Source organism: Nomascus leucogenys, chromosome 13 (assembly GCF_006542625.1).
Source record: "Nomascus leucogenys isolate Asia chromosome 13, Asia_NLE_v1, whole genome shotgun sequence".
Classification (NCBI taxonomy): Eukaryota; Metazoa; Chordata; class Mammalia; order Primates; family Hylobatidae; genus Nomascus; species Nomascus leucogenys.
This window is the reverse complement of record NC_044393.1, coordinates 50,794,983-50,821,763: the sequence shown is the minus strand read 5'-3', so window position 1 is coordinate 50,821,763 and position 26,781 is coordinate 50,794,983. Positions and strand designations below refer to the sequence as shown.

Genomic DNA, 26,781 nt, shown 5'->3' with positions numbered 1-26,781 from the left:
AAAAAATAAAAAGGGTAAGATAGAATAAGTGAAACTAATAGGAAAAGAACAAAAATGATAGAATTAAATACAAGTATAAGTAAATAAAATTAATGTAAATTGACTGAAATGACCATGGCGAAATATATTGTTAAAATATAAAAAATCCAGATTAATAGGCCAGAGAAACACATACAGTATAAAGACACAGAATGGTTAAAAGCAAAAGGATAAAAGAGACATACCAAAGAAAACTAGCATGCTTATAATAATATCAGACCGACTTTAAAGCAAAAAGCATTGACAGAGATACAGTAGGTCACTACATAATGAGCAGGATTTGATTCACCTGGAAAATAAAAGAAATACATGAGTACCAAAAAACATGTACTCAAAACATACAAAGTAAAAGTTGATAGCTCTTCAGGCTGGGTGTGTTGGCTGATGCCTGTAATCCCAGCACTTTGGGAGGCCAAGGCAGGAGGACTGCTTGAGCTCAGGAGTTTAAGACCAGCCTGGGCAAAATTGTGAGGCCCCATTTCTATTAAAAAAAAGTTGATAGCTTTTCAAAGAAAAATTTGCAAAACCATTAGCAAAGATTTTTAAGAACCTACCCCAGTATTTAATAGATCAAATAGATGAAAATTAGTAAGACTATAAAATATTTGAATAGTTCAATAACCAAACTTTATCCAATGAACACATCTATACAATACGGCACTCAACAATTGCAGAATGCACATTCTTTCCAAGCACACATGGATCATATATAAAAAATGCAACATGTTAGGCCAAGTTTGTAGCAAGTTGCAACAAAATTGAAAGACTGAAATCTTGTGGAGTATTTTCTCTGAAGACAAATTAAGAGTGGAAAACTAACTAGAAAATCCCCATACAGTCAGAAATAAAAAAACAAAAACACCTTCTAAATAATTCACGAGTCAAAGAAGAAATCACAGTGGAAATTAGAATGTATTTGGAACTTAATGAACATACTACATATTAAATCTACAGCCTTAAATTTGTATATTAATAGAAATGAAGAAAGCCTAAGAACTACTACTCTAAGCACCCAACTTAGAAAAAAAAAAAAGAACAACAGAGTAAAACCCAGAAAGAATGGATGGAATGAAATATTAAGTATAAAAACAGAAATGAATAAGCAAGAAGACAAATACGTAAGCTGACTCTTTGAAAAGAATAAAAGAAAATTGAACATCTTTGGCATGATTAATACAGAAAAATGGAATACCAGAACAGTAGTCAAATGAAAGAGACATAAATACAAATACTCCAAACATTAAAAATAGGAGATAGGTGAGGTGTGATGGCTCCCATCTGTAATCCTAGCACTTTGGGAGGCCGAAGCAGTAGTATTGCTTGAGCCCAGAAGTTTGAGACCAGCCTAGGCAATGTGGTGAGAGCCATCTCTACATGAAAGAAACAAATCAGCCAGGTGTGGTGGTGCACACCTGTGGTCCTTGCTACTTGGGAGGCTGAGGTGGGAGGATTACTTGAGCTCAGGAGGTTGATGCTGCAGTGAGCCGTGTTTGTACCACTGCACTCCAGCCTGGGTGACAAAGAAAGATCCTGTCTCAAGAATAAAATAAAACAAAAATAAAAATGATACAAAAAGTTTGAAAACTAAGATGAAATAGGTAAATTATTAGGAAGAAAAGCAGTTTATCAGAATAGACTTAAAAAGAAATAGAAAATCTGAAGATAATTATTATAGAAACATAATTTGTGAACTAAAACTTTCACATGAAGAAAACATACTAGATCTGGATGAGTTTGCAGGTGTCTTCCACCAAACATTCAAGGATAATTCAAAACATACATAAACTTTCCCAGACAACAACTGTAAACACCAGCAACAAAAAGGATTATTCTATTTCTCATTTTATAAGGTTAGGGTAACATTAATATCAAAATCATTCCAAGATACTACAAGAAAATTATAGGCCAATCTTACTCAATAACATAGATATAAAAATCTTAAAGGAAATAACAGAAAATTGAATTGATCAATGCATAAAAATGATACATCATGAATAAATAGGGCTCATCCCAGGAACTCAACAGGAACTGAACCATAAAAATCCTTTAATATGTTTAATCATATTAATTACCATATAAAAGAAAAAGATCAGATGGTATTGTCTATGGATGCAGAAAAAGTAGACAAAATTCAACATCTACTCATAATAAACTCTCCTAGCAAACTAGTAATAGAAGAAAACATCTTTAATCTGATGAAGGTTATCTATAAAAACCTATTAAACATCATGTTTAATGAAATTTTAAAAAGCATTCTTTTTAAGATTAGACATAAACAAAAGTGCCTGCTTTGACCACTTCTATTCAGCATCATACAGTAAGCCAAGCCAATGAAATTTTAAAAAAAGAAATAAAAGGACTTAAAAGGAAAAAAAACCCAAAACTCTAATTATAGAAAATGTGATTTTTATGCAGAAAATCCAGAGGTAGGTATAGATAAATTATTTGAAGTAATAAGAGAGTTCAGTGAATTTTGCCTGATATAATTGATCAATATACAAAATTCAGTTGCCTTTCTCTTCACTGGTTAACAGTTAATTTTAAAATTACATTAAAAATACTATAGCCAGGAGAAGAATAAAGTTGGAAGACTGACACTACTTACCTTCAAGACTTACTATAAAGCCACAGTAATCAGGACAGTGTGGTATTAGTGAAAGAATAGACAAATAGATCAATGGAACAGAATAGACAGAAATAGACCTGCATAAATATAGTCAACTAATCTTTGACAAAGGAGCAAAGGTGATGCAATGAAGAAAAAACAGTTTTTTCAACAAATGGTACTGGAACAACTGGACATCCACATGCAAAAAAAAAAAAATGAGTCAAGACACAGACCAAAACACCTTTCACAAAAATTAACTCAAAATGGATCCTGATCTAAATGTAAAATGCAAAACTATGAAACTCCTATTAGATAACTTATATGAAACTCCTATAAGATAATGAAACTCCTATAAGATAGGAGAAAACCTATAAGACCTTGGATTTGGCAATGACTTTTTAGATATGACACAAAAGGCATAATCTATGAAAGAAATAATTAGGAAGCTGGATTTCATTAAAATTAAAAATTTCTGCTATGCAAAAGACACTGTCAAGAGAATAAAAGGATAAGCCACAGACTAGGAGAAAGTATTTATGAAAGATGTGTCTGATAAGGGACTGTTATCCAAAATGTACAAAGAACTCCTAAAACTCAACAATAAAAAGAAAAATAACCTGATAAAAAGTAGCCCAAACACCTTAACAGATACCTCATCAAAGAAGATATACATATGGCAGATTAGCATATGAAAAGATGCTCCACATCATATGCCATCAAGGAAATGTAAATTAAAACAACAATGAGATACCACTGCATGCCTATCAGAATGGCCAAAATCCATAACAATGATGGAACCAAATGCTGATGAGGATATGGAGATATTAATCGTCACTGGTGGGAATGTAAAATGGTATAGCCAATTTGGAAGACTGGTGGTTGTTTCTTACAAAATTCAACATACTTGTATCATATGATCCAGCAATTGCATTCCTTGGTTTTTACTCAAAGAACTTGGAAACTTATGTCCACACAAAAATCTGCACACAAATATTGATAGCAGCTTTATTCATAATTGCCAAAATCAGTAGTGTATCCAGACAATGGAATATTATTCAGCACTAAAAGAAATGAACTGTTAAGCCATTAAAAGACATAGAGGAAAGTTAAATGCATACTAAGTGAAAGAAGTCCATCTGAAAAGGCTACTACATACTGTATGATTCCAACTATATGACATGGTGGAAAAGGCAAAACTCTGCAGACAGTAAAAAGATCAGTGGTTGCCAGGGGTTAGTGGGGAGGGAGGAATGAATAGTGGGACACGGAGAATTTTTAGGTGAAATTACTCTTTCTGATACTATAATGTGGATCCATGCCATTATACATTTGTCCAAACCCACTGAATGTACAACACTGGCCGGGCACGGTGGCTCATGCCTGTAATCCCAGCACTTTGGGAGACTGAGGTAGGCAGATCACGAGGTCAGGGGATAGAGACCATCCTGGCTAACACGGTGAAACCCCGTCTGTACTAAAAATACAAAAAAATTAGCCGGGTGTGGTGGTATGTGCCTCTAGTCCCAGTGGGAGGCTGAGGCAGAAGAATTGCTTGAACCCAGGAAGCGGAGGTTGCAGTGAGCCAAGATTGTGCCACTGCACTCCTGCCTGGGTGACAGAGCGAGACTCCTCAAAAAAAAAAAAAAAAAAAAGAAAAAAGAATGTACAACACCAAGACTGAACCATACTGTGAACTATGGACTCTGGGTGATAATGGTGTGTCAATACTTATTCGTCCATTGTAACAAATATACCAGTCTGGTGGGGAATGTTGATAGAGAGGAGGCTGTGCATGTGTGGGGCAGGGAGTATATGGAAAATCTCTGTACCTTCTTCTCAATTTTGCCGTGACCCTAAAACTGCTCTTAAAAAATGAAGAAAAGAAGACTGGGTTAAAAATAATAAAAGCATATATTCACTCAACACGTTCATTTGTGTAAAGATTTAAAAAATACTGTATTCAAGAGTAAAAATAAAACACAAAAAGTGCCTGAGAATCAGTCTAAGATATTTGCAGGTATGTTTTGGAGAAAGCTATAAAACTTTAAGCACTTTATGGAAAAGCTACATAAATGGATTACATCATGTTCATGGAAAGACTCAATATTATAAAGATGTAAATTTTTCCACATTTATACATGGATTTCAAGCATTTCCAATAAAATTCTAACAGGATTTTTTAGAAACTTGACAAGCGGTCGGGCGCAGTGGCTCATGCCTGTAATCCCAGCACTTTGGGAGGCCAAGATGGGCAGATCATGAGGTCAGAAGATCGAGACCATCCTGGCTGACACGGCGAAACCCCGTCTCTACTAAAAATACAAAAAAATTAGCTGGGTGTGGTGGCAGGTGCCTGTAGTCCCAGCTACTCGGGAGGCTGAGGCAGGAAAATGGTGTGAACCCGGGAGGCTCTGCCGAGATCATGCCACTGCACTCCAGCCCAGGCGACAGGGCAAGGCTCCGTCTCAAAAAAAAAAAAAAAAAAAAAAAAACCAAACTTGACAAGAAAATTCTAAAATTACGTGGAAGGGCAAAAGCTCAAGAACATCCAAACACCTCTGAAGAATTAAGATGTGTGTCTGGGGGAGAGAAAGTTTCCCCCTACAAAACTCAACATTCATTAAAAGGTAGCTAAGTATGGCATTGATGCAGAGATAGACAAATAGACTAGCAGAAGAGTATAAAGAATCCATATACAGACCATTGCATTTATAGAAATTTAATTTATTATAGGGCCGTCATTGCAGATTGGTGGGGGGTGGGACAAAGAAATACTCATTAAATAATGATGCTGTGACATGTGGTTATCCATATGGAAAAATTGAGATTGAGGTTCTACCTTATATCATACTGAGAAATCAACTGTAGGTGATTAAATACTTAGATATAGAAAGTAAAACTATACAACTTTTAGAAGAAGATATAAGAGAAGATGTTTAAGACCATGTCTTGGAGAATGATTTCTCAAACAAGACACAGAAAGTAGAAACTATAAAGAGAAAAAGGGTTAAGCCAATTCCACTAAAATTAAGAGTTTCTCATTATCAAGGAGCATCATAAGGAAAGTGAAACTATAAGCCATAAGCTGGCATAAGATATCCATATCATATTAATTGATGAAAAATGATCACCAATGATATATAAGCACTTCTATGATCAACATGAAGAAATATTCAACAGAAAATGAGGAAATACATGTACAGGCATTTTTTATTTAAGAGAGAACATGAAAGTCTAATAAATATAAGAAAAAATGATGAATATGATTTGTAATCAAGAAATGCAAATCCAAATCTAAAATATATCATTTTCTACCTACCAGAATGAGAGTTTAAAAGTCTGAAGTACAAATCTTGTGAGTGTGTGTAGTAAGAAAAACTTTTTTACATGCTAATACAAATATAACTTTGTAAAACCACCTTGGACAATACTTTTGTGTTACTTAGGTAAGTTAAACTTGTGCCCTCCAAGGCATATAGTCTAGTCTAGAGAAAGTCTTGCATAGGTACAGCAGGAAAGATGTACAAAGATTGTATGAGTTACAACAAACTTGGAAACAACCAAAGTGTAAATTGACAGGGAAAATCTCAAATGTCCATAAAATGGAAAAATAGATAATTATTATAGGTTGTAGCATATTCACATAATGAAATAATTTATAGCAGTGAAAAATAAATGAACTATAGCTTCATGCACCAACCTTGGATGAATCTCATGAACATAACATAGAGAAAGTGAACCATAGAGAAGAACATGTACAGAATGGTTCAGTTACATAAAGTTCACAAAGTGCGCAAAGCTAGAGGTTATAGTTGAGAGATACACACATCTGTGGTAACAATAGAAGAAATGTCAAGTGCTTTATTTAGGAAGGTGGAAGGTGGTTCCCTCTGAGGGCTGGAGAGTAGGAGGAGAATGAAATCATGGGAGCTTGGTAATGTTCTGTTTTTTAAGTGGGGCTATGGGTTCATGGGTCCTTGAATCATTGTTAGTATTTATACTTATTACATATGTTAGAAATATTCTTGTAAATGGTTTTATGTTTAATAAAAGCAATATATAAACCAGGATGCTTTTGTATTGACTAGTTATATCTGGTCTATAGAAGGAAAGTGACAAATTTAAAAGAAGCTAATTTCAGGGAATGTTGCTTTTCCTCTAAAAAAAAGATGGGCAAGTGATATCTTTTTGTGCATTGATTAGTTGAACAACATGTTTTAGTCATTCCAAAGCCCATTGCAGGCAGACTTTTGCATCATGTGAGTTTCAGAAAGTAGGTAAACCATCTTATAAATAAGCTTATGTGATGCTAAATAGGCAAACACAAATGGTACTCAGCTGCAGGTGATGAAGTTATGAAATAGTTCTTTTTCATCATAAAAACACATTTTATGGAAATGCAAACTATATTACACTTTTATGGAAACAGGAAAATATTTTACCATTTTAAGAGCAAACTTGATCTCCTTTCAGATTTCTCTTTTAACTTGACTCTCAGATTTTTAATTAAGCACTTAGAATTTCTATTCTTTCCCTCCAAATGTCTCCTGATTTCTTACATTCCTTGTTTTACTGAGCTTTGCCAATATTATTTTTTATGTTTATTATTTTTTGCCTGTGTTCTCTATTTAGTTTTGGTTTTAATTAGGTTATATTCCTAGGAGCTTTGTATCAGAGATTTTATTCACTAGCTATGAAAATTTCATCCCTCCCAATTTTATTAGGCTACTTTACAAACATGAGTCTTCATTTTATAAACAGATCCAGTAATATTTTCTAATAATTTGTTATCATTTTCCTTAAAATCTGAATGTCCATTGTGTTTCTCTTATGACGCCAGCCTTCTTGACTGACTGGAGAAAAGCAATCAGACGTGACAATGATATATCTCTATTTATTATTCCCCTTATTTTCTGCATTCACAGATTGTGTTTTATTTTATCTATTCAATTTTTAATACATCAGTATTAACTGATGTTGAAAAACCATCTAGTATAATAATTAAAGTCAAAACTTGCTACTTTCCACTGTTTTTTTGATAAAGTGAATACAGTAGTTCCCCCTCATACCTCTTGCATATATTCCAACATCTCCAGTGGATGCCTGAAATCACAGGCAGAACTAACCCTATATACACTGTTTTTCCTATACATATCTACGATAAAGTTTAATTTACAAATTAGGCACAGCAAGGGATCAAAAACAATAAAAAATAGAACAATTATAACAAAATGCCAGCATCACTACTCTTGCACTTTGGGGCCATTACTAAGTAAAATAACAGTTACTTGAACACGGGCAGTGCGATACCATGATAGTCAATCTGATAATCCAGAGGGCTGCTGAGTAACCAATGGGCAGGTAGCATCTACAGTATGGATAAAGGGCTGTTTCACCTTCTGGGAAGGACAAAATTTCAGCACAATACTCACAACGCTGCACAATTTAAAATTTATAATTATTTCTGAAAAATTTTATGTAATATTTTTGGATTGCAGTTGACACAGGTATCTATAATAAAACCTCGGAAGGTAAAACCTCAGAGTTTCACCTGAAGAACTTCCTAAAGCATAGCCTGGTGACCCCACTCCTAGAATTTCTGATTCAGCAGGTTTGGGTGGGGCTAGAAAATCTGCATTTCTACCAAGTTTCCAGGTGATGCTGATGCCAGGAACCATGCTGAGAACCATTGCTCTGGCTTAAATTCTGTAAGAAAGAGGAATCTTTTCCTGCAAGGCTATTTCTCTATTTAGGCTTCTTTGCCTTGGGAGTACTGTGTATATCCAGCAGCGAGTCATTTAGACCCCTTGTTAAAATACATGGCCACTGTTTGTAACCTACAGAGACCAGCCCTGTAGTCCACCATGGGTCTCCATCTCTCACAGGGCTCTGGCCATTTTGCACGTGGTCTTCCTGCTGTGTTTCACCTGCACTGGAAAGATAATTTTGTTTTACTTAACTGCTTGTGGGCTGGCCTTACAGCAGGTTAAGAAAGTGTCCTTCTGGCTTATAGGGAAGCTGTAGAGCCAGGAAACCATGTGGAGTCCCATCTTCAAATCAGGGCTAGATGGGATAAGAGGAGGCTGGTGCTAGATCAGGGCGAGGGCTGCCAGCCTCTGGTGTCAGCCCTGCCTGGGTTTAAATTCCAACTCGGATGCTTCCCAGCTGTCATGGTGGGAGGGAGAAACAAAGACATGATGTGCATGCCTTCTGTTTTTGGACTGTGGATAATCCCCTGACTTGGAAATGCGTATCATAGAAATGTAGACTTGGTGGTAGAAATAGCAGATTCAGCCATCAGGGAAAATTGGTTGGTGAGGCTCTGCACAAAAACCCGAGGTTCCGGAACCCCAAAGCCATGGCTTTTCTTTATTAACTTAAAGAGGCAGGAGGGAGGGCAAGAATAAATTCTAGATTTTATTCATACACACACACACGCGCACACACACACACACACACACACAGAGAGAGAGAGAGAGAGAGAGAAAGAGACTAATATTTTATATTGTTAACAAGCTTTGTTTTGTACCCTTAAATGAAGAATCTGTTACCCATCAATCAGATGCCTCAAAGTAATTATTAAATGAAAAAATCTACTCTTAACTTATACTCTAATTGGAAAATTTCTAGCTGCTGTCTTTTTTTTTTTTTTTCTTGAGAGAGTCTCACTCTGTTGCCCAGGCTGGAGTGCAGTGGTGCAATCTTGGCTCACTGCAACCTCCGCCTCCCTGGGCTCAAGCGATTCTCCTGCCTCAGCCTCCTGAGTAGCTAGGACTACAGGCGCCCGCCACCACACCCGGCTAATTTTTTTTGTGTTTTTAGTAGAGATGGGGTTTCACAGTGTTAGCCAGGTTGTTCTCGATCTCTTGGCCTTGTGATCCACCCGCCTCAGCCTCCCAAAGTGCTGGGATTACCGGTGGGAGCCACCACGCCCGGCCCCTGCTGTCATTTTTAAGAACAACCGGTATCCAAGAAGCCAAATCCCTTTTTCTCCTAATGCTTCTGTCTGCCCAGTATCAAACCAAAAGACCAGTCAACACAAAGGAAAAATTTCCCAAAAGTCCCACAAAACCATGTGATTAATCAATATGGGGGAAAAAGCACAAAACTAAAAATAAATTTCCAAAGATTCAACCTTAATCAAAACAGAATCATCAAACCATGGAAAGAATTATGGAGCAATAATGTTTCCTTTTCAAGCTATTTCTTAGATTTCTTTCATTTGCTCTTTAGAAACACAGCACTTAATTGAGGTTAATCAATTAGAAGGTCATAAGCAGAAAAATGAGAATGAGAGATATTATAAAATAGCATGTGGCCAAACCTTTAAGAAACTGGGTGATCATGAACTAGAAAGAGGGCAAACCTACAGCAACCCTGCTTGACAGCATGCTTCAGTACTCTTCCAATACCACAGTCAGTTTTTCTTTCAGAATTAAGCAATTCGATAAAAAGAGACTGTTCTTACCCTCATCCTCCCATTCCTTATTGCTGGTCCATCTTCTGCCAGTCTCAACACATACAAATCCATTTTGTATTCCCTTCCTCCACGAATGCTGAATCCAAATCCTTTGGCTCCTTTCTCCATGTCCACAGTGAAATAATCAAAATCCTTTGGGGTTGGGGAGAAAATGGAATAAATAATTATTTAGTTATCAGAGAAGCTTCTGTGGCTAGTCTCTATGTTCTCCTTCTGTCTCTTAGTTAATGTATTCCAAATGACATGATGTTCGGAGAAGTCGTAATCTGACTTCATAAACTATCCGTATGAAAGACAAAATTCCAGAGGTTTGAGCAGGCCACAGCACAGTTTACTTGGTCATCAAAGAATTACTGTGTAGCTTGTTTACTTTGGTATTCATCAGTTTACTTGGCAAATGTGGAATGATTACAGATAGTCCTGAGTGACATCATCTCTCCTTTTACTTTTCTCATTCACTGCTGTTGAGCACCATAAATAAATGTCAGGTGTGTGTGTGTGTGTGTGTGCATGCGTGTGTGTGTATACAAATTACAGAGTTTGCTGATTAGAAAAGTGAAATTTAGTGGGATCTGATAATTAGTTCTCTCAGTTGCACAGACTATTGAATATCAAGTTGGAATGTACAAAATCAATTTCTCTTTTACCTAAAATGCAGTATGTCCAAGATTCTCTGATCTTCACTGTTCTTAAAATCTTTGGGCATAAAGTTGATCTTCAATTCATAATAAAACACAATGTAATCTGATAGAGTTGAGATTGTACTTAATTTATATCTTGATATGTAGTTATGAAGTAGGAAATATTTTCTAGATACCAAACTCTGGTCTTGACTCTTTTCATAAATGTTGAATCCTCATCCTGGCCTGTAAGGAAGACTCTCCCTTCAGGAAACTGAATCTCAGAGAAGTTAAGGAAGTTGACATGAAGCACATCAACAAATAATCATAACAACCGTGACACTGGTTGTGTAGACAGAGAGTTGTTGGCTGTGGCAGATGCTACACTCTGGATTGTGAAGCCAGGCCTGGTTTTATTCTTATGCACAGGGGCTTGGCCCTTTATCACAGAGTGGCAGGTAGGAGGACACGTAAAAAACTATGGACCTAAAATACCTCCACTGCTAGCATCTATAAAATTTTCTGCATTAGCAGCACTCTCAGAGGTCCCAGGTTAGAGCCTTTTTAAAACTTTGACAGGGAAATGTACAGGGAGTTAGCTAGTATTAGCAGGGATTAGTTTATTCCATTACTACTCATCCACTATTTATTTATGTATTTATCCATATTTATTTAATTGTCCTGCTTTATTCTGAAATAGATTTATTTATCGAGCATGTTTTTGAGGATGCAGGTGTTACCCCGATGTTACCAGAACTAGGAATAGAACTTCAGCTCTATATCCCAGACAGGTACTCTTTCGTCTGCCTCTCCTATTTCATTCCTTGCAGTTCTCTGGAAGCCTTGGTCAGGGCCCACCCTGCTCTCCGGGAGGAGGTACCTGGGGTTGCCTGTAGTCCGACAGAGGGTACTGCCTGGTGTCGGGGGAGTGCTGCCTGTAGTCCAGCAGGGGAGGCTGCCTGTAGTCCAAGGGCGGGGGCTGCTGGTAGTCCCCTCCTGGGGGTTGCCTGTAGTCCAGTGGGGGCTGCCTGTAGTCTGTGAATGGAGGCTGTCGGATGTCTGGTTTCACATCTTGTCTTGCTTTCACTTCCGACCTGTAACTAAATAAATGGAAATGGGATTTGCTTTGGTAACTCTGCATTCTAAAGAGGCTAGAGTGATCACATGGCCTCCAGAGGTGGTCCAGCCATGACAGCTCACACAAACCACTCCTCTTGGTGGTCCTGTTGGATGTTCAGGATTATGAGAAGGTTAAATATTATTTAAAAATCTCTGACAAATGCCATATTGTATACTTTTTATTTGGCTCCTTACAAAGTCAAGGTAAAAATGATGGTTCAACCAGAACCTTGTGGAAAAGGACTCATGGATGTTCCTCTTTGACTTTGGCTATTTAAAAACTGTACAGCCACAGCAAATCAAGGGATTGAAGCACTGAACTATACAAACCAAAACATCAGCCTGTCTTAACACCAGTAAACCAAACTTCCTCTCTCACTCTTACTTTTTTCTCTCACACACACCCCTTGGCGGATCATTCATTACTTCATAAAAACATGATTGAAGTGATCTCTAAATACATTACAAATACACAATCAAAGGCTATTTTAACCTACTGAGTTGGGTCTTTTTGAATATTTTACAGAGGTTAAAGGAGTGATGGTAAAATTTAATCACCAACTACAAACCAAGTGGCAAGTCATTGGATCATTGGTAAAACTGGAAACATATTACACAGAGGTAATACTAGATGATAGCTATCAATATTAGCATCAAATACTACTGTGGTCATAAGATGGAAGAGAAGGCAAAAATGTTTATGTCCAACATTTGTCTCTTGCTTGCTTCTAGATATTAGTTACTAATGAAATAAACACAGAGACCAGAGCTAGGAGTTTAGCATTGTTTTGTGAATCCAAACTGCTTTAAGCTGAGGGGGTTACTAGTTTCAAAAGAAATAGCCAATCCCTACCATTATGGGATCATTAATAAGGTGAACTGAAAAATTATCACCATGGTATGGAGGCCACTTAATTCTGTTGTTCATTGCCTATTGCCATGGTAACAGTCTATAATGAGCTACCCAGGGATGTAGGTAGATTGAAAAAATACATTCTACACAGTAACAATTTTATCTAAAATTAATTGGAGAGTATGAGGAATTGAGGAAATATTTAGCAGTGAGAAAAAGCTCAAATGTGTCAGGACAACTAGTGCAAACCAGTAGAATTCTTAACTTTAAAAGAGTCTAGATTTCTTTTTTTTAAACTGGCTTATGGTCTTACTGATGCTGATTAGTATTAAGTATTTTTAAAAATCACTTGCCTGAACAATTGCCATTAGTGTAATCTAATATTCAGCGAGGTCACACTGAAAGTGCATGGCAATATAGATGTGTTTATTTGGGGCTCCTTAGAAGGGGGTTAGTAATGTAGTTATTTTAATCAACCCTTTGAGTAGGTCCCTTTTATTACTTAACCCTGCAGAGGAGAGGCATTCCTTTTGTGAGCTGCATAATTTTGGCTTTGCTTTATACCTCAATTGTCCACTCGCCTACTGAGAGCATGCATGCTGAGAATAGAATTATTTAAAATATACTTTGAATAAGATACTTAACTATGCAAATGCATGCATTAAACAAAAAGAATTGAACTGGGTGACATTTGTCAGTGTGTGTTGGTTCCTTTCTGGAAATAGCTTGTTTGGTGGTTTGGATGTCACACTGTTTTAAGTTACAGCACAGTCACTTTATTTCCACGATCTGTATGGTATTAATATGCAATATCCATTGTGTGCTCAATTTCCAACCAAATGTGTCATGAGGTATGGCCAAAGAGGGTGAAATGTAAGAATCTCTCCCAAAGTAACATAAACGACTAAAAATAGGAGCAGATGAAACTTTCAAAACTCTCATCCAGGCCATCAAGCACTTAAATTGTATTCTATCCAGTGTCATGTGTCAGGATTTTAAGTTCAACTACACATTGAATAATTCTGTAATAAGGAAAACATATTAAATTTTTTATGAGTGTTGCTAACTTTTAAGTGAATAATATACCAGCTAGGGCAAAAAATTATGTTGTTTTGAATGTGTGAAACACTTTAAGGAAAACTCAGGATTATTTTTAAAAACTGGCTCTCTAAAGTTCTTTTACTTCTGAAAGAAGATCATCAGTATAACCCTTCATAGCTATTAATTCCATTGCTAAAGAGACTTTAGAAATGATAAAACCAGACTGCTAATGGTAAGTTCTAGCAGGTTTTTTGTGGTATGAAAAATTTCCAGAACAAAGAAATGCTGCCCATGGTGAGAATGCACATCTCGTGGGCCCTTTAAGAATCACCTCCAGCCAGGTGCGGTGGCTCACGCCTGTAATCCCAGCACTTTGGGAGGCCCAGGCAGGTGGATCACCTGAGATGGGGAGCTCCAGACCAGCCTGACCAATATGGAGAAACCCCGTCTCTACTAAAAATACAAAATTAGCCGGGCGTGGTGGCACATGCCTGTAATCCCAGCTACTAGGGAGGCTGAGGCAGGAGAATCGCTTGAACCTGGGAGGCAGAGGTTGCGGTGAGCTGAGATCGCACTGTTGCACTCCAGCCTGGGCAACAAGAGCGAAACTCCATCTCAAAAAAAAAAAAAAAAAAAAAAAAAAGAATCACTTCCAGTCCTGAGCATCTAGAGTTCAAAGTCTGTGAAAGAAGTCAATTTCCAATGCTGTTTCACTGACCTTGCCATTTTAAACTGCAAATATCAATTGCCCTTGCTAGAGAAGGTGAACTCTGCTATTTATACTTAGTTTTGAAATATATTCCATAACGGCTCTTCTGTTGTCTTCAACAAATGCTTCTCCTTGAATAGTGCTTCTGCTTATCTTCATATTAAACATACTTTATGCTTCCTGAGCACACACCCAAAAGATGTTAAAGGACTGAGAAATCGGGAGAAGTGTATGGGTCTCATGGGAAGCCAATCCAAGAGTAAATACGACAGGAAAAAATATCACTCATTCTAACTCAACACAGATATTTGCAAGCAGATTGCCATTTTATTTTATCCCGCTCTAACATGGGAATGGGCTGAATTTGACATGTAGGTGGGCACTCCTTGTACAAATGAAGAAATAGGAAATTCATACCATGCACTTGGCATATAAACTGTCTTGGAGACATCTCCAGCCTGATCTAAAAAAATGGCAAAGAGTTTTCCCTCTGATACCATGATCATCTTTAAATGCAATTGGGAAAAATGTTTCTGGTACCTGTAAGATCACTGAATCTCTTCATTCATATGCAAATGAGCCACCACCAACAATCACAGAGTTCAGCCAGGAAACCTGAGTGCCAGTAAAGGGCCCTAGAGTTGGAGTGGGCACTTCCTGGGCTGTTAACATAGTAATGGAAGCAAAATATCTTAGAAGCGATGTAGTAGTAGAAGAAGCAGAATACCTTAGAACTCTGGGCAAATATGTTGGTGACTTATAAACATTTGGATTAGGTCAATCTGAATCCCAGAGTTAGGAATATTTCATTCTGCAGTCAGGATGTCTGAAGACCACTGCTTCTGTGATAGGGAACAAGGTATCCCAGTTGTGAGCTGGTAGCAGATGGGACATGACAGTGGCTGTATCCAGCTGTTGTTCTCCCCTCAGAGCTATAGCACACCAGGGATGAGCTCACCCACTCAAGGCTGGGAGCAAGAGCCATGTCCAGGGAAATCTGACTCTGGAAAGGAGAATGGAATGTGGCTGCGAGATTAATCGACAGCGGCAAGAAGAGTCTGAAGCTGGCTCGGGGACTGCTGGGGTGCTCAAGTCCTTCCTCTTGAGTCTAAGATGAATTCTGGGGAAAGCCAGTGCAATCTGTTGAAGTGATAGATGCTGAGAGCAAACACATCTGGGGCTCATTACCGAGACACTCAGGACCTACCCTTCTTATGGATTGTCAAATTCTCACCTCTGCATCATTTTCTTTATGGGGCTTTTCTCTTCCTTGCATAGATTAACAACATAAGCAGCTGAGGACAATCAGACATTTACTTTTCTATGAAAGCAAATGGGCAATCAGTAGAATGAGGCTTTGTAGAAATACCACCTGTGGCACAGGGAACACAGTTTGCTTTGCAACAATGTGAATGATGAACCCAGAGAGTTCTGGGAATCAAAAACAGAGTCTCACTTCATCTTCACCATCATGGGAGGAGAGGGATGGGAAGCAGATGTTCAGAAAACATTAGAATCATTAAAAAGGCCAGTGAGGGGTTTGTATTCAGAGATGTTTCTGTGAGTTGTTCTGTTTTTTTTTTTGTTGTTGTTGTTGTTTCCCACGGAAAGGGAGAAAGCATCATGGGAACATGATGCTTTTTAATGGCTCAACCCAACCCAGGCTCCCTGTTATATACAGGTCACAATAAGAACACAATGTTGTTCTTATGACAGTCTTTTTCTGGAAGTTCAAATTATCTTATTCATTAGTCTATGATGCCTATCTCTAATGCTATGCGTGGAATAGAAGACCCTCATTAGATTGTGGGTAGGAGGATGTAAGGTTATTATAATCAGTAAAAATGCTAATTTATTTTATTTTTGAGACAGAGTCTCACTCTGTCACCCAGGCTGGAGTATAATGGGAACGTTCTCAGCTCACTGCAGCCTCCGCCTGCTGGGCTCAAGTGATTCTCCTGCCTCAGCCTCCCAAGTAGTTGGGACTACAGGCGTGTACCACCACGACCGGCTAACTTTTGTATTTTTTGTAGAGATGGGGTTTCCCCACGTTGCTCAGGCTGGTCTTGAACTCCTGGGCTCAAGCAATCCTCACACCTCGGTTTCCCAAAGTGCTGGGATTATAGGCATGAGCCACCACACTGGCTGCTAATATTTACTAACGCCTACAAATCCTTCAACATTCTCCCCACCTCCATATCATCATCACTCTCTGAGCCATGACTTTTGTGGTTCAATGGATGTCTGCAGCCACCTCCTAACTGCTTAACCTGCATTCACCCTGCCAGCCTCCTGTCTGCGCTCTGCAGGGCAGACCGAGAGGCCTTCTTATAAAGCAAATCCAATGATAACAGTCCACAGCTGAAGACTCTTCAATGACTTCCCGCTGCACTTAAAGATCAAAACATTAAGTAAGCATGCTTACAAGGCCCTTTAGGGTGGGCCCCAGCCACCCTGACTGGCTTAATCTCACATCATAGGAGATTAAAGAAGGAGAAGAAGGTGGTCTCCTTCTGACACCCCATATATTGGCCGCATTTCCATTGTTTCATACTACATGCTTGCTCCCGCCAGAGGCCTCTGAGTGCCTTCTTCACTCTGGACTCCCTTTAACATGCTCTTCAGCTGTTAAGCCCTACTCATCTGCAACCGCCCACCATTTCTGCAGGAAAGCATGTCTCTTTGTGAAGGACAGACACTCAGCTATCTTTACTAATAAAACCATATCTATAACACACACAACCTCAAAATCACACAAAGGTACACACAGCGATTTCTGCTTTATGAAAATCTCTCTCTCTGCCTGTCCTGTGCTGTCCCCAAATGCTCCCTTCTCTCCCCACCCCATCACCTCTCAGAATCACAAAAGTCAGAGGAAATTTTACCTATTTTCGTGTCCTTGCAGCTGAAGTGGTTGAGGTGGTGCTGGCTGGGCGACAGGGCTGTTGGGGGTGGCTGGGCTTGGCTGGGCCAGGGGACTCTGCTGTGCCAGGGGACTCTGCTGCGCCATGGGACTCTGCTTCTCTGAGCTGGGTGCCGAGGTGGGGCTGTTGAGCTCTGCGATGGAGAACCAAAGCAGCAGATGCTGTCAGGTTAGCATTGACAAGGGGAAAGAGGTGACCAGAGGCAGTGACTTTGCCTCTGCTGATGGCTCAGGCTTTGGTTATTTCCGTTTCCGCTAGGTTTTTAGATAGCAGGTTAATCTTATCAAGTTCTAATACCATTTCTGATATTTGTATTGTTTCATTAATGATCACTGCAGAATAAGACTATGAACAGTATCTTGTCATTCTGCCAGAAGAAAAGATTACCAAACAACCTTGTAAAACTATGAAAAAAATAATTCAAAGGACTAAGCTCTAAAACATACTCTATTTTCTCAGCATCGCTTGCTGAGAGAAAATGGATCCGCCACCACTTTTTGCTTGTAATAAACAGCCTGAAGAGTCTTCCAAAGTGTGGATAAGGAACGAACCATAAAAAGAAAAATGTTTTTTACAATCTTTTCCTGATCCCTTGTCAGTCTTATTGCCTCATAGCCCACTGGACTCCACATTTTTCCAGAAAGAAAAAAGAACGCTGGACACAGGAAGATTCACAAAACTGTTCTTTTAAATAATTGCTTCTGGACTTCTTTCCTAATAACATCAAATTTTCAACTGAAATTGACTCTATATATTGGAATAAGGGCCCAACAGACACATTCCAGACTCGGAAAACTGAGAAGCATTTAGACTTTCAGTGAGCAATTTTGTTTGCAGTTAATTTCCATTGAATAGCTTATACATGTTGGTGTCTGCAGATAGTAGGTTAAAAAGCAGCATGGCCATTTTTCTTTTCTCTCTCTCTTTTTTTGATTGGGTAAGAAAAGGGAGGTGATCTATTAGCATTCCCCTATAAACTCTTCTTCTCCCCCCTTTTTTTCCCCACAGTCCAAATCTTTTAATTCCTTCTCCATTTATATCAGGGTTTCCCAGACTCAGCGCTGTTGGCATTTTGGGTGTTGTAATTCTTTCCTGTGGGCGGCTGTCCTGTGCATTTTAGGATGGTTGGCGGCATCCCTGGCCTCCACCCACTAGATGCCAGCAGCATGCCTACCTCAATCAAGACAGTCAAAAATGCCTCCAGACTTTACCAAATGTCCCTGGGGGGACACAACCACACCCGTTGAGAACTACTGTTTTATATTTAAAGTCAAGTGGCTGTTTAGCCATTTGCTGCCTACATGTCAGATAATCCTAAAATGGAATTGGGGGCTGAATAAAACAGAGGGTACCAAGTTGAGTGAGCCCATCAGCCTCTGTGTGGGACACTCATCAGTGAGCTCCAGAAATGGAATTCTTCAATATCGTTGATGAGTCAGCAGCCAGAAACTAGTCATGAACCCACTGTCTCTGGAAATGGTGAATTTTCGGTGCAGTGATGTTCACAGCTCCATGACCCCTTAGGGCATGGTTATGAATTGTGATGTTCACTACTCTTTTGAGCCTCAGGGGGGAGTCCTTGTACAGACAAATTCAAAAGGCTCAGTGGGAATTTTAAATTCTTATCAGATGCAACATTTTCTAAATGAGCTCTCCTTATACCACAAAACTTCACGTTTTCAAAATCAATCTGACTTTGAGGAATCCTCTAGAGATTTACTGTTAACATAAATATTTTTTTCACATTTGTAACTCTGTCACCTCTGTTGAATGAATTCTGACTTAATATAACCATAAAAGCGGGGGCCCACAAGGAATGATTGAATAATCTGGTGTCTTGGAATTCACACTATTTAGCCTGCAATACCACATAGCTTGACCTCTGAATGAAACAGGTACTGAGTAAACAGGATATGGATTGCAACTGAGTGTGAGTTTTTGCAAAAGTGGAAATAATAGTCAACCTCTGACACTCTGACACCACAGTGACGGCAGGCAGGTACACTCCACGACCCTGGCGGGCAGGCTGAGAACAGCCGGTGAGTGTGTCCATATGTTGACCGCCTCTCTGCAAGGCTGCCTCAGGCACTCACCCTCCTGAGGAATGATGCGAAGGGTGACACTAAGACCTGCATCCTTGATGAGCTTCACGATGTCAGCGTGAGGCATGTTGATGATAGACTGGCCATTCACTGCTAGGATCCGGTCTCCCACTTTTAGTTTTGCACAGCGATCTGCAGGACTCCCATCAATGATGCGTCCGATTTTATGGGGCACAGCTAAAAAAACCCCAACAGAAATAGGTATCAGGGACATCACCAATACATGTTCTTTCAGTCCCAGCCCCAAAGGAAACAAATGTCAGAATTCCTTCCTTCGTCAGTGTATTTGCCTTTTGAAATCACACTAATTTCTATCAAATGGGGTCCTGTGCATACTACTGAGACCAAAGTTTCTAAATTCAAGTCCTTTGCAGTGATAGGCCAATTCCAAACACAGACCAGGGGTTCTCAAACTTTGGGGTGATCATAATTAACTTAGAGTTAAAAAGACAGCTATTTGGGCCTTACTGGGGACCATCTGAATTAGAATGTCCAGGCAGGAGGTGAGGACCATGAATTTCTAAGAAGCTTCTAGGGAGATTCCAATATATATGAGTGTTTGAGGACCACATAGAACTTTGTGCCCCATGAGCTCATATTCTAGAGACAATAATCAACAATTTAAGAAAGCTACAATAAATGCCAGAAATTCAATTTCTACCCTTTTATTATTTTATTGAGAGGAGAAAACAAGGAAGGAAAGAAATATGTGTTAACATGGGTAGTAGCCACTTGGTAAAGAAGTTATAACCACCTTCCCACTCATGTACTAAGCTATAAAGGTTGGTGTGTTGTCACATCTTACCTCTTCTTTTTGATTTCCTTTTACATGGTGCTGATATCTTGCTAATGTCTGATATATAATGCATTTATTCAAATCTACAATGCCATGGATGGTAAGACACACCTTTATTTTATATGCCACGGGGGAAAAAAAAAAGAAACACTGCTAACTAAATAATGATGCCCCATTGACTATAAGATGCTCTCCAACTGTCAAAATATTAAAATATAAAAATGTTTAGGATTGGTAAAATGTTACATGTCTTTTAAAAACCATGTACCCTTCTTTTCTTTCTTTTTTCTTTTTTTGAGACGGAGCCTCACTCTGTCGCCCAGGCTGGAGTGCAGTGGCGCGATCTGGGCTCACTGCAAGCTCTGCCTCCCGGGTTCATGCCACTCTCCTGCCTTAGCTTCCCGAGTAGCTGGGACTACAGACACCCACCACCATGCCTGGCTAATTGTTTTGTATTTTTAGTAGAGACGGGGTTTCACCGTGTTTAGCCAGGATGGTCTCGATCTCCTGACCTCATGATCTGCCTGCCTCGGCCTCCCAAAGTGCTGGGATTACAAGCATGAGCCACCACGCCTGGCCTATTTTCTTTTTACTATTTATTTATATGTGTGAGGAGAGCCACACACGTGGGAATACAGATTTTTCCTGGAAGGTTGACTTCAGTGTAAATGTTTAAGTACCTACCAAGATAACTATTTCTGGGGTGGACATCAATAGTATACACTGTGTAAACCCCCTCAAGGAGTTTACCAAACTAGAAACCTATTCCTTTTCCATTCTCCCTTCAAGACTGTGAGCCCCAGCTCAGAAACCTGTCAATAACTCTGTGTCGTTGGTCTCCCTATGGAATCAGGTACTGCTTTGATCTGCAGAAATATGCAAAAACACAACCCACCATTCAGTATGTTTCGGGGATGTCTAGTCCTTGAACTCTCAATCTTGCACATGCTTTACAGCGAAAGGCAGAACATTAGCTAACAACCATGGCAAGGAAGGACAATTAGTGAGTTAATGAGCCAGTACCTTGTTCATTCTTCTATTGTGAAAGGTTATAGATAGCATATGAAAATATTGGCTGAGCCTGTGTCCCTGAAGTGAAACTCATCATGTTGGAAACTAAAACACGTTTTTATTTACCATAAGCACTAATGGCTTTAATTAAGAACATCTTACATAGAGCATGCTAATGATCATCTTAGAATCTTAGGACAATCAATGTTTTTTCAAGTAGAAATATAAGACCTCATTAATTTACTGATTTAAAAAAAATGATGTAGGCATTGCAAGGTATTTAGGGTTGCAATTATAATTAGGGTGAACTTTAGTTCCTGTTTTTGCCCCCTTTCATGTTCAACAGTGTCCTGGAATGAATGGTTCATCAATGATTTGGTCTCCCTGGCCATAATGTGTATATTGTTATCTGTCCCGTGACCTCTGCAAAATTACCTAACTTCTCTGAGTTTGTTTTTCAACAGTAAAATTGGTATACTAATAGCATTGACTTCACAGACTGCATCTGAGAATTAAATGAGTTATCATATGTAAAGCGAATAGAACAATGCCTGACATGTGAGAACTGATCTATAAGTATTAACTGTCATTCTTTTTATTACTATTATCTTTTAAATATTTCTGGTATCACTATTAAGGGGTGTGTGTGCGCTTGTGTGTAGGTACCAACTTGGTTTCTTTCCACGTGGGGTAAACCTGTAATACTGCTAGAATTGAAGGAACACTTTGCTTACTACAGGATTGTACAGAGCAATATCCCCTAAGTATCAACACAGGAAAATAGCTTCAGTTATGAAAGAGATGTGTTGGGTGGATTAGATAGACACTGGATGAGGTCAAGAGTCTGTGTTCTCTGATTTCACAAAAAAGATGATGTGGCAGGTCTCTGTAGGAAAACATCAACTTGTAAGAGTTTATTATTCAAAGGGAAATCAGCATGATTTAAATCTCTTAATCACCCACATTGAGCCCTACACACATAAACACACACAGTTTCATATTTATTGAATGTTACTCGCCATTTTTCTTCCTACCTCTTATGAGTACCTACCTGAGCCAAGCACTGTGCTAAGTGATATATATGTGTGTAGATATGTATATATACATTTAAAAAATATCCTTAACAAATCATATGAAATATTTGATAGCATTACAAGTTTACAGTAGAGGAAACTGAAGCATATAGCAGTTATTAATTTGTCCAAGGTCACATATGCCAAACAGGGCTTAGAACCCTTGTCTATCAGATTTCATAGCCTTTGCTGTTAATGTAGCCACCACCCTGCATCTCTTGACTTTTCTGGCTCAGATCTCTAATCTATTAACTTGCTTTGTGAGTATCTGGTGCTTTTATTTGATGGGTACAGCCTGCCTCTAAGCCAGGAACTAAACACTTCATGAGTGGTCCTGATTCAAGGATGAGTGGAAGTCAGGAACTTTGCCTGAAGCAGGTTCTTTGCTGCAGCTGTCTTTTGATAGGCAAAGTGGGAGGAGGAGAGAGAAGAAACAGAAGAGGAGAGGAAATTGGACAGCTCTTTAGATCCTGTTTAGTTAGGATGTCACATCATGGTGTCATTCTTTTGTGTGAAGTAATTTCTTTGGGTTTTAGAAATACTGAGTTTTGAAATGAAATTTAAAAACATACTTCAAAACACAAATGGTATTTGGATGATTTTCTGTTTTGACTTATTTATGCCTCTGCTCTCCTCTATTGCTGTAGATCATTTAAAATTTATTGGGCATAAAATCCCAAATGTTTGAAAACATAGATACACACACACACACACACACACACACACACCCCCAATTTGTATGCTCAACAACAATGATAAATTATTACTTGTTAATTTCCAGGCACTGTGGAACTTGCTCATTTTAAATCCTTATAGCAATAGTGTGAAGTAGCTGTAAAAGTATAATAATCATGCTAATTTCACTATTAAGAAAACAAGTGTCAAAGGCACAATTCAAATCCTTGCCTATGGCTTCAAACCTTGGGATTACTCCTTTCTTTTTTGATATGTTGGAGGTTGAAAGCAATTTGAATTATGAAGAGCAAGCATATGACTATTGAGACTTAGTTTGGAAAAGCTTGCTGGTTGAGACTTCAAGATGAAAGTTTCACTGTAAACAGAATTATTTGCTCATGGTAATAACTTAGTTTCAAAGCTATTTTAACTGTATTAGGGTAGTTAGAATAAAAACTAAGATAAAAGACTAGAAATCAAAACAAAAGAATGAAAACTGAAATAAATTCAGTGGTAGACACATAAAATGACTGAGTGACTTGCATAAAATATAAGTGAGCACACAGTTTAAAAATGTGTCTTCAGTAATTCAAAGTACCTGACGTGGTTTTATTACAAATGTTTTCTATTGGCATTTACTTTAATAAAAACAGTACTTGAAACTCTTGGCAGCTAATGGCAGCCTCACTTTTCCTTTACTAGAGTTTTCCCTACATATGTAAGTGCACTGAATGTTGATGTACAAAAAATCTCTGACAAGGGATGCGCTCAGAGAGGATTCTCTCTGAAAACAAGATGCAGTTCCGTTTGCTCAGTGATAAGGTCTACAGAGCCTATGACCTAAGTGCTTTCAGTGCAGTGCTAATGGAATTACAGAGCAAGGAAGAGGCCCTGACCTTGGTTTTTATTATTGGGATGAATGGTACTCATTAATTCCCTGAGAATTGATGACTAAGGTAACTGCCGGAGCACAGTCCATTTAGGCAGCATGCCTTGCAGACATCAACTGTCAGGCAGCAACATAAATCAAGTCTTTGGATCAGTCTTCTTGACACAGTGTGCTTAGGATACACAGATATTTGGGAAAAGTTGCAATATGTCATTTGGCTTTGGACATACTGACATTTAGGAAGGAGACAATGTGTCACTAGTCGGAAATTTCCTTTTAATTGAAAATCTCATAAATTATGGAAAAAAGAAACCCAGCTTTTCTAAGTCTTTATTCCTTTATAGATAAAACAATATTGTCTACTTATATTGCAACATGTTTTATATTTTCCCATAGATGAATGAACTCTTTTGACTCCGCTCAATGTACCACACTTGTTTTGGTAGGAATATTCAGAGATAATCAGTTGGATTGGATGTCCTCTAAGTGGGTTTGGAAGGGCTGGATTCTTGGGGTCTGTAGCCACATCACTACTGAAAACAGGGATCCTCCCTTTTTTGCTGTTGGATTCTTTTCTGGGACCTCGTATAGTTTACCCAGGCTCCTTCCGTCACTGGTCAAAGTGGGCCGATCCAGCCAATGAACTCCTGTTGTTTCTACCTTGGGTCAGTCCCCATAAAGAAGACAGGATGTTTACTTGAAGGACTTTTCTTGCTTTGGTGATAGATTCTTCCTGAAATCCTAAGGGAAGGGATTATTAGATCCCCCTTCTCTCCTCTTTCCTCATTATTTGTCTTGCTGTTTATGTGCATTTCATTTCAGAGAAAGAAAAGTCTGTGACTCATGTTTACATTTAATTATCTTCTTGTTAATAGATCCCACAAAGTGGAGTTATATGTGGAGGACAGTATTAAACAGGGAAAGTGGATTTTGCATCAATCATGCCAAACTTACAAGAGGGAAGTTCCTGAGATGAGCGTGAGAAAAATAAATACTTCAAAGGCAATCGATAGTATAAACTCTCATTAGCTCAGATTTCCATTAATTTGCGAAGGTTAAACAACATGTCATTAGCTTAAAGAGGCAAAGGAAGTTAGTTTGGGTTTAGAATCTGTGACCCGATGTGAAAATAAACGCTTTTTAAAAGTTGGATAATTCTGGTTGTTTTTCTTTCAATAATATGTGAAAATTACCTTCTGTCTAGTTTAAATTTGTGGGTTGGAGCAGAAGGGTCAATTACTACATCAATCAACACATTTCGGAATAGCATCTTCTTAATAACAGGCACTATGCTAGGCCCAGAGGGGAAGGCAATAATAAAGCAACACATGGTATTTGCCCTTAAGAAACTCACTGTCTGGCTGGGGAGACCAGGGATACATTTATAAAAATACATAAAGCAAAATGCAAATGGCAAATACATGGCAAATGTAATGTGCAGCAAAAGTAGAGTGGAGGAGTGAATTCCTGAGTCCAGGTGTAGACTTGAGAGAATGGTGAGGAACGGGAAGGTCATTCTGGGAGGAGGGAATATGTGCCCCTTGGTAAGTGGCAGCTCTCTTAGAAAAAAACTTACGAGGGTAAATGGGTATATAATCCAAGGAGGTTTGCGGGGAGACAAGGAGAGGTGCTTTGTGGGCTGGGGTCCCTCCTGCCCTCATAATTGCTTCCTTGAGATCTCTGATATGATGCCTTTAGTCCAGCTCCTGTGAATGGAGACTGAGCACAGAGGAATGACGAGAGATTGTCACAGTGTTCCCATCTCTTTAATACATGGTGGAAACTCCTGATCTGTTTTTCTGCCTTTAGAAACCGGAGCATAATATTAATCTTATTTTCCATCGCTCCTTCCTAAAAATTCTGACTTCATATGTTTTATTGTGACAAACCCATACAGATAGATATTGTCCCTTCCCGGAATATGACAAGGTATCCTTCAAAACAGTTTTCTTTGTCATCATGGGGTGGAGATGTGGGAAAAAACATGTGTTTTGTATTTTAAAGTTTTTTTTTGTGGTAAAATTAAGAAAAAGCAGACAGCGTGACTTGTTTTCCTCTAGAACGCTGTGAAATTTAGCTTTCCAAAGATGAAAACGTCTTCCCTGAAATTCATAGCCAACTGATATGCAAAACCCAAAATCAAACAGCTGGTGTTTTAAGGACTGCATATTCAAAAAGTGCGTTTTCCCCCCCTCCCAGCACCCATGAGTCATTCTCTTGTGGTTGAACAGTTTAGCTGCCCTGCAGTTGGTAATAAGCAGATGGTCAGACAGGAGAATGGGAAGAAGGGCTCATCACTGGCAATTTGGGAACCCAACTGAACTCACGTTGCTAAGGGCAGAAAGCATCCTATAGACACTATTAACTAAATGGCTGGAGAGAAACACTCAGCAGCCATATATTACCGTTTATGCTTTTATTTTATACCAATTGTTAAAAATTTGCATAGCTAAGTACTGAGAGTAAATTGGTAATTGAAAGAAATCTCACGACATTAGGAATTGTAATTAGCTATGACTTGACTGTTCTATCCTGGAACATGAGGCTGGGTTGAAATGGATTTGTTGTTTGGAAACATTTGATGGGCCAGGGGTCACATGGCTAGCTTCATATGATCTGGGCAGTCACACAGGCCACCATGCTCAAAAGGGCCTGGTGTTTGGTTTAGTCACATGTCACAGGCTTGATATTCTTAATAATTTTTGAACAAGGACCTCACATTTTGATTTTGCACTAGACCCTGCAAATTATGTAGTTGATCTTCTGTAGATCTGTCCGTAACGTATTTCTTCCTTGCACCACTCCACTGTTCTTAGTGTCTGCAATGGGAGGTGTAAATGAG

The 26,781-nt window shown here is 38.7% G+C and overlaps 1 protein-coding gene across 13 annotated transcripts in view; it reads right to left on the bottom strand.

Annotated features, from left to right (window-relative positions):
- The window catches only part of MAGI2 (membrane associated guanylate kinase, WW and PDZ domain containing 2), a 1,476,658-nt gene that overhangs the window by 101,430 nt on the left and 1,348,447 nt on the right, over nucleotides 1–26,781 (bottom strand). For all 13 annotated transcript variants that reach the window (XM_030825454.1, XM_030825458.1, XM_030825457.1 and 10 more), the window contains 4 exons: nucleotides 19,487–19,672; nucleotides 17,355–17,526; nucleotides 11,628–11,847; nucleotides 10,116–10,259 (listed from right to left, as the gene is read on the bottom strand). In XM_030825454.1, coding sequence (XP_030681314.1) covers nucleotides 10,116–10,259; nucleotides 11,628–11,847; nucleotides 17,355–17,526; nucleotides 19,487–19,672 — 722 coding nt within the window. The remainder of the gene's footprint in view (nucleotides 1–10,115; nucleotides 10,260–11,627; nucleotides 11,848–17,354; nucleotides 17,527–19,486; nucleotides 19,673–26,781) is intronic.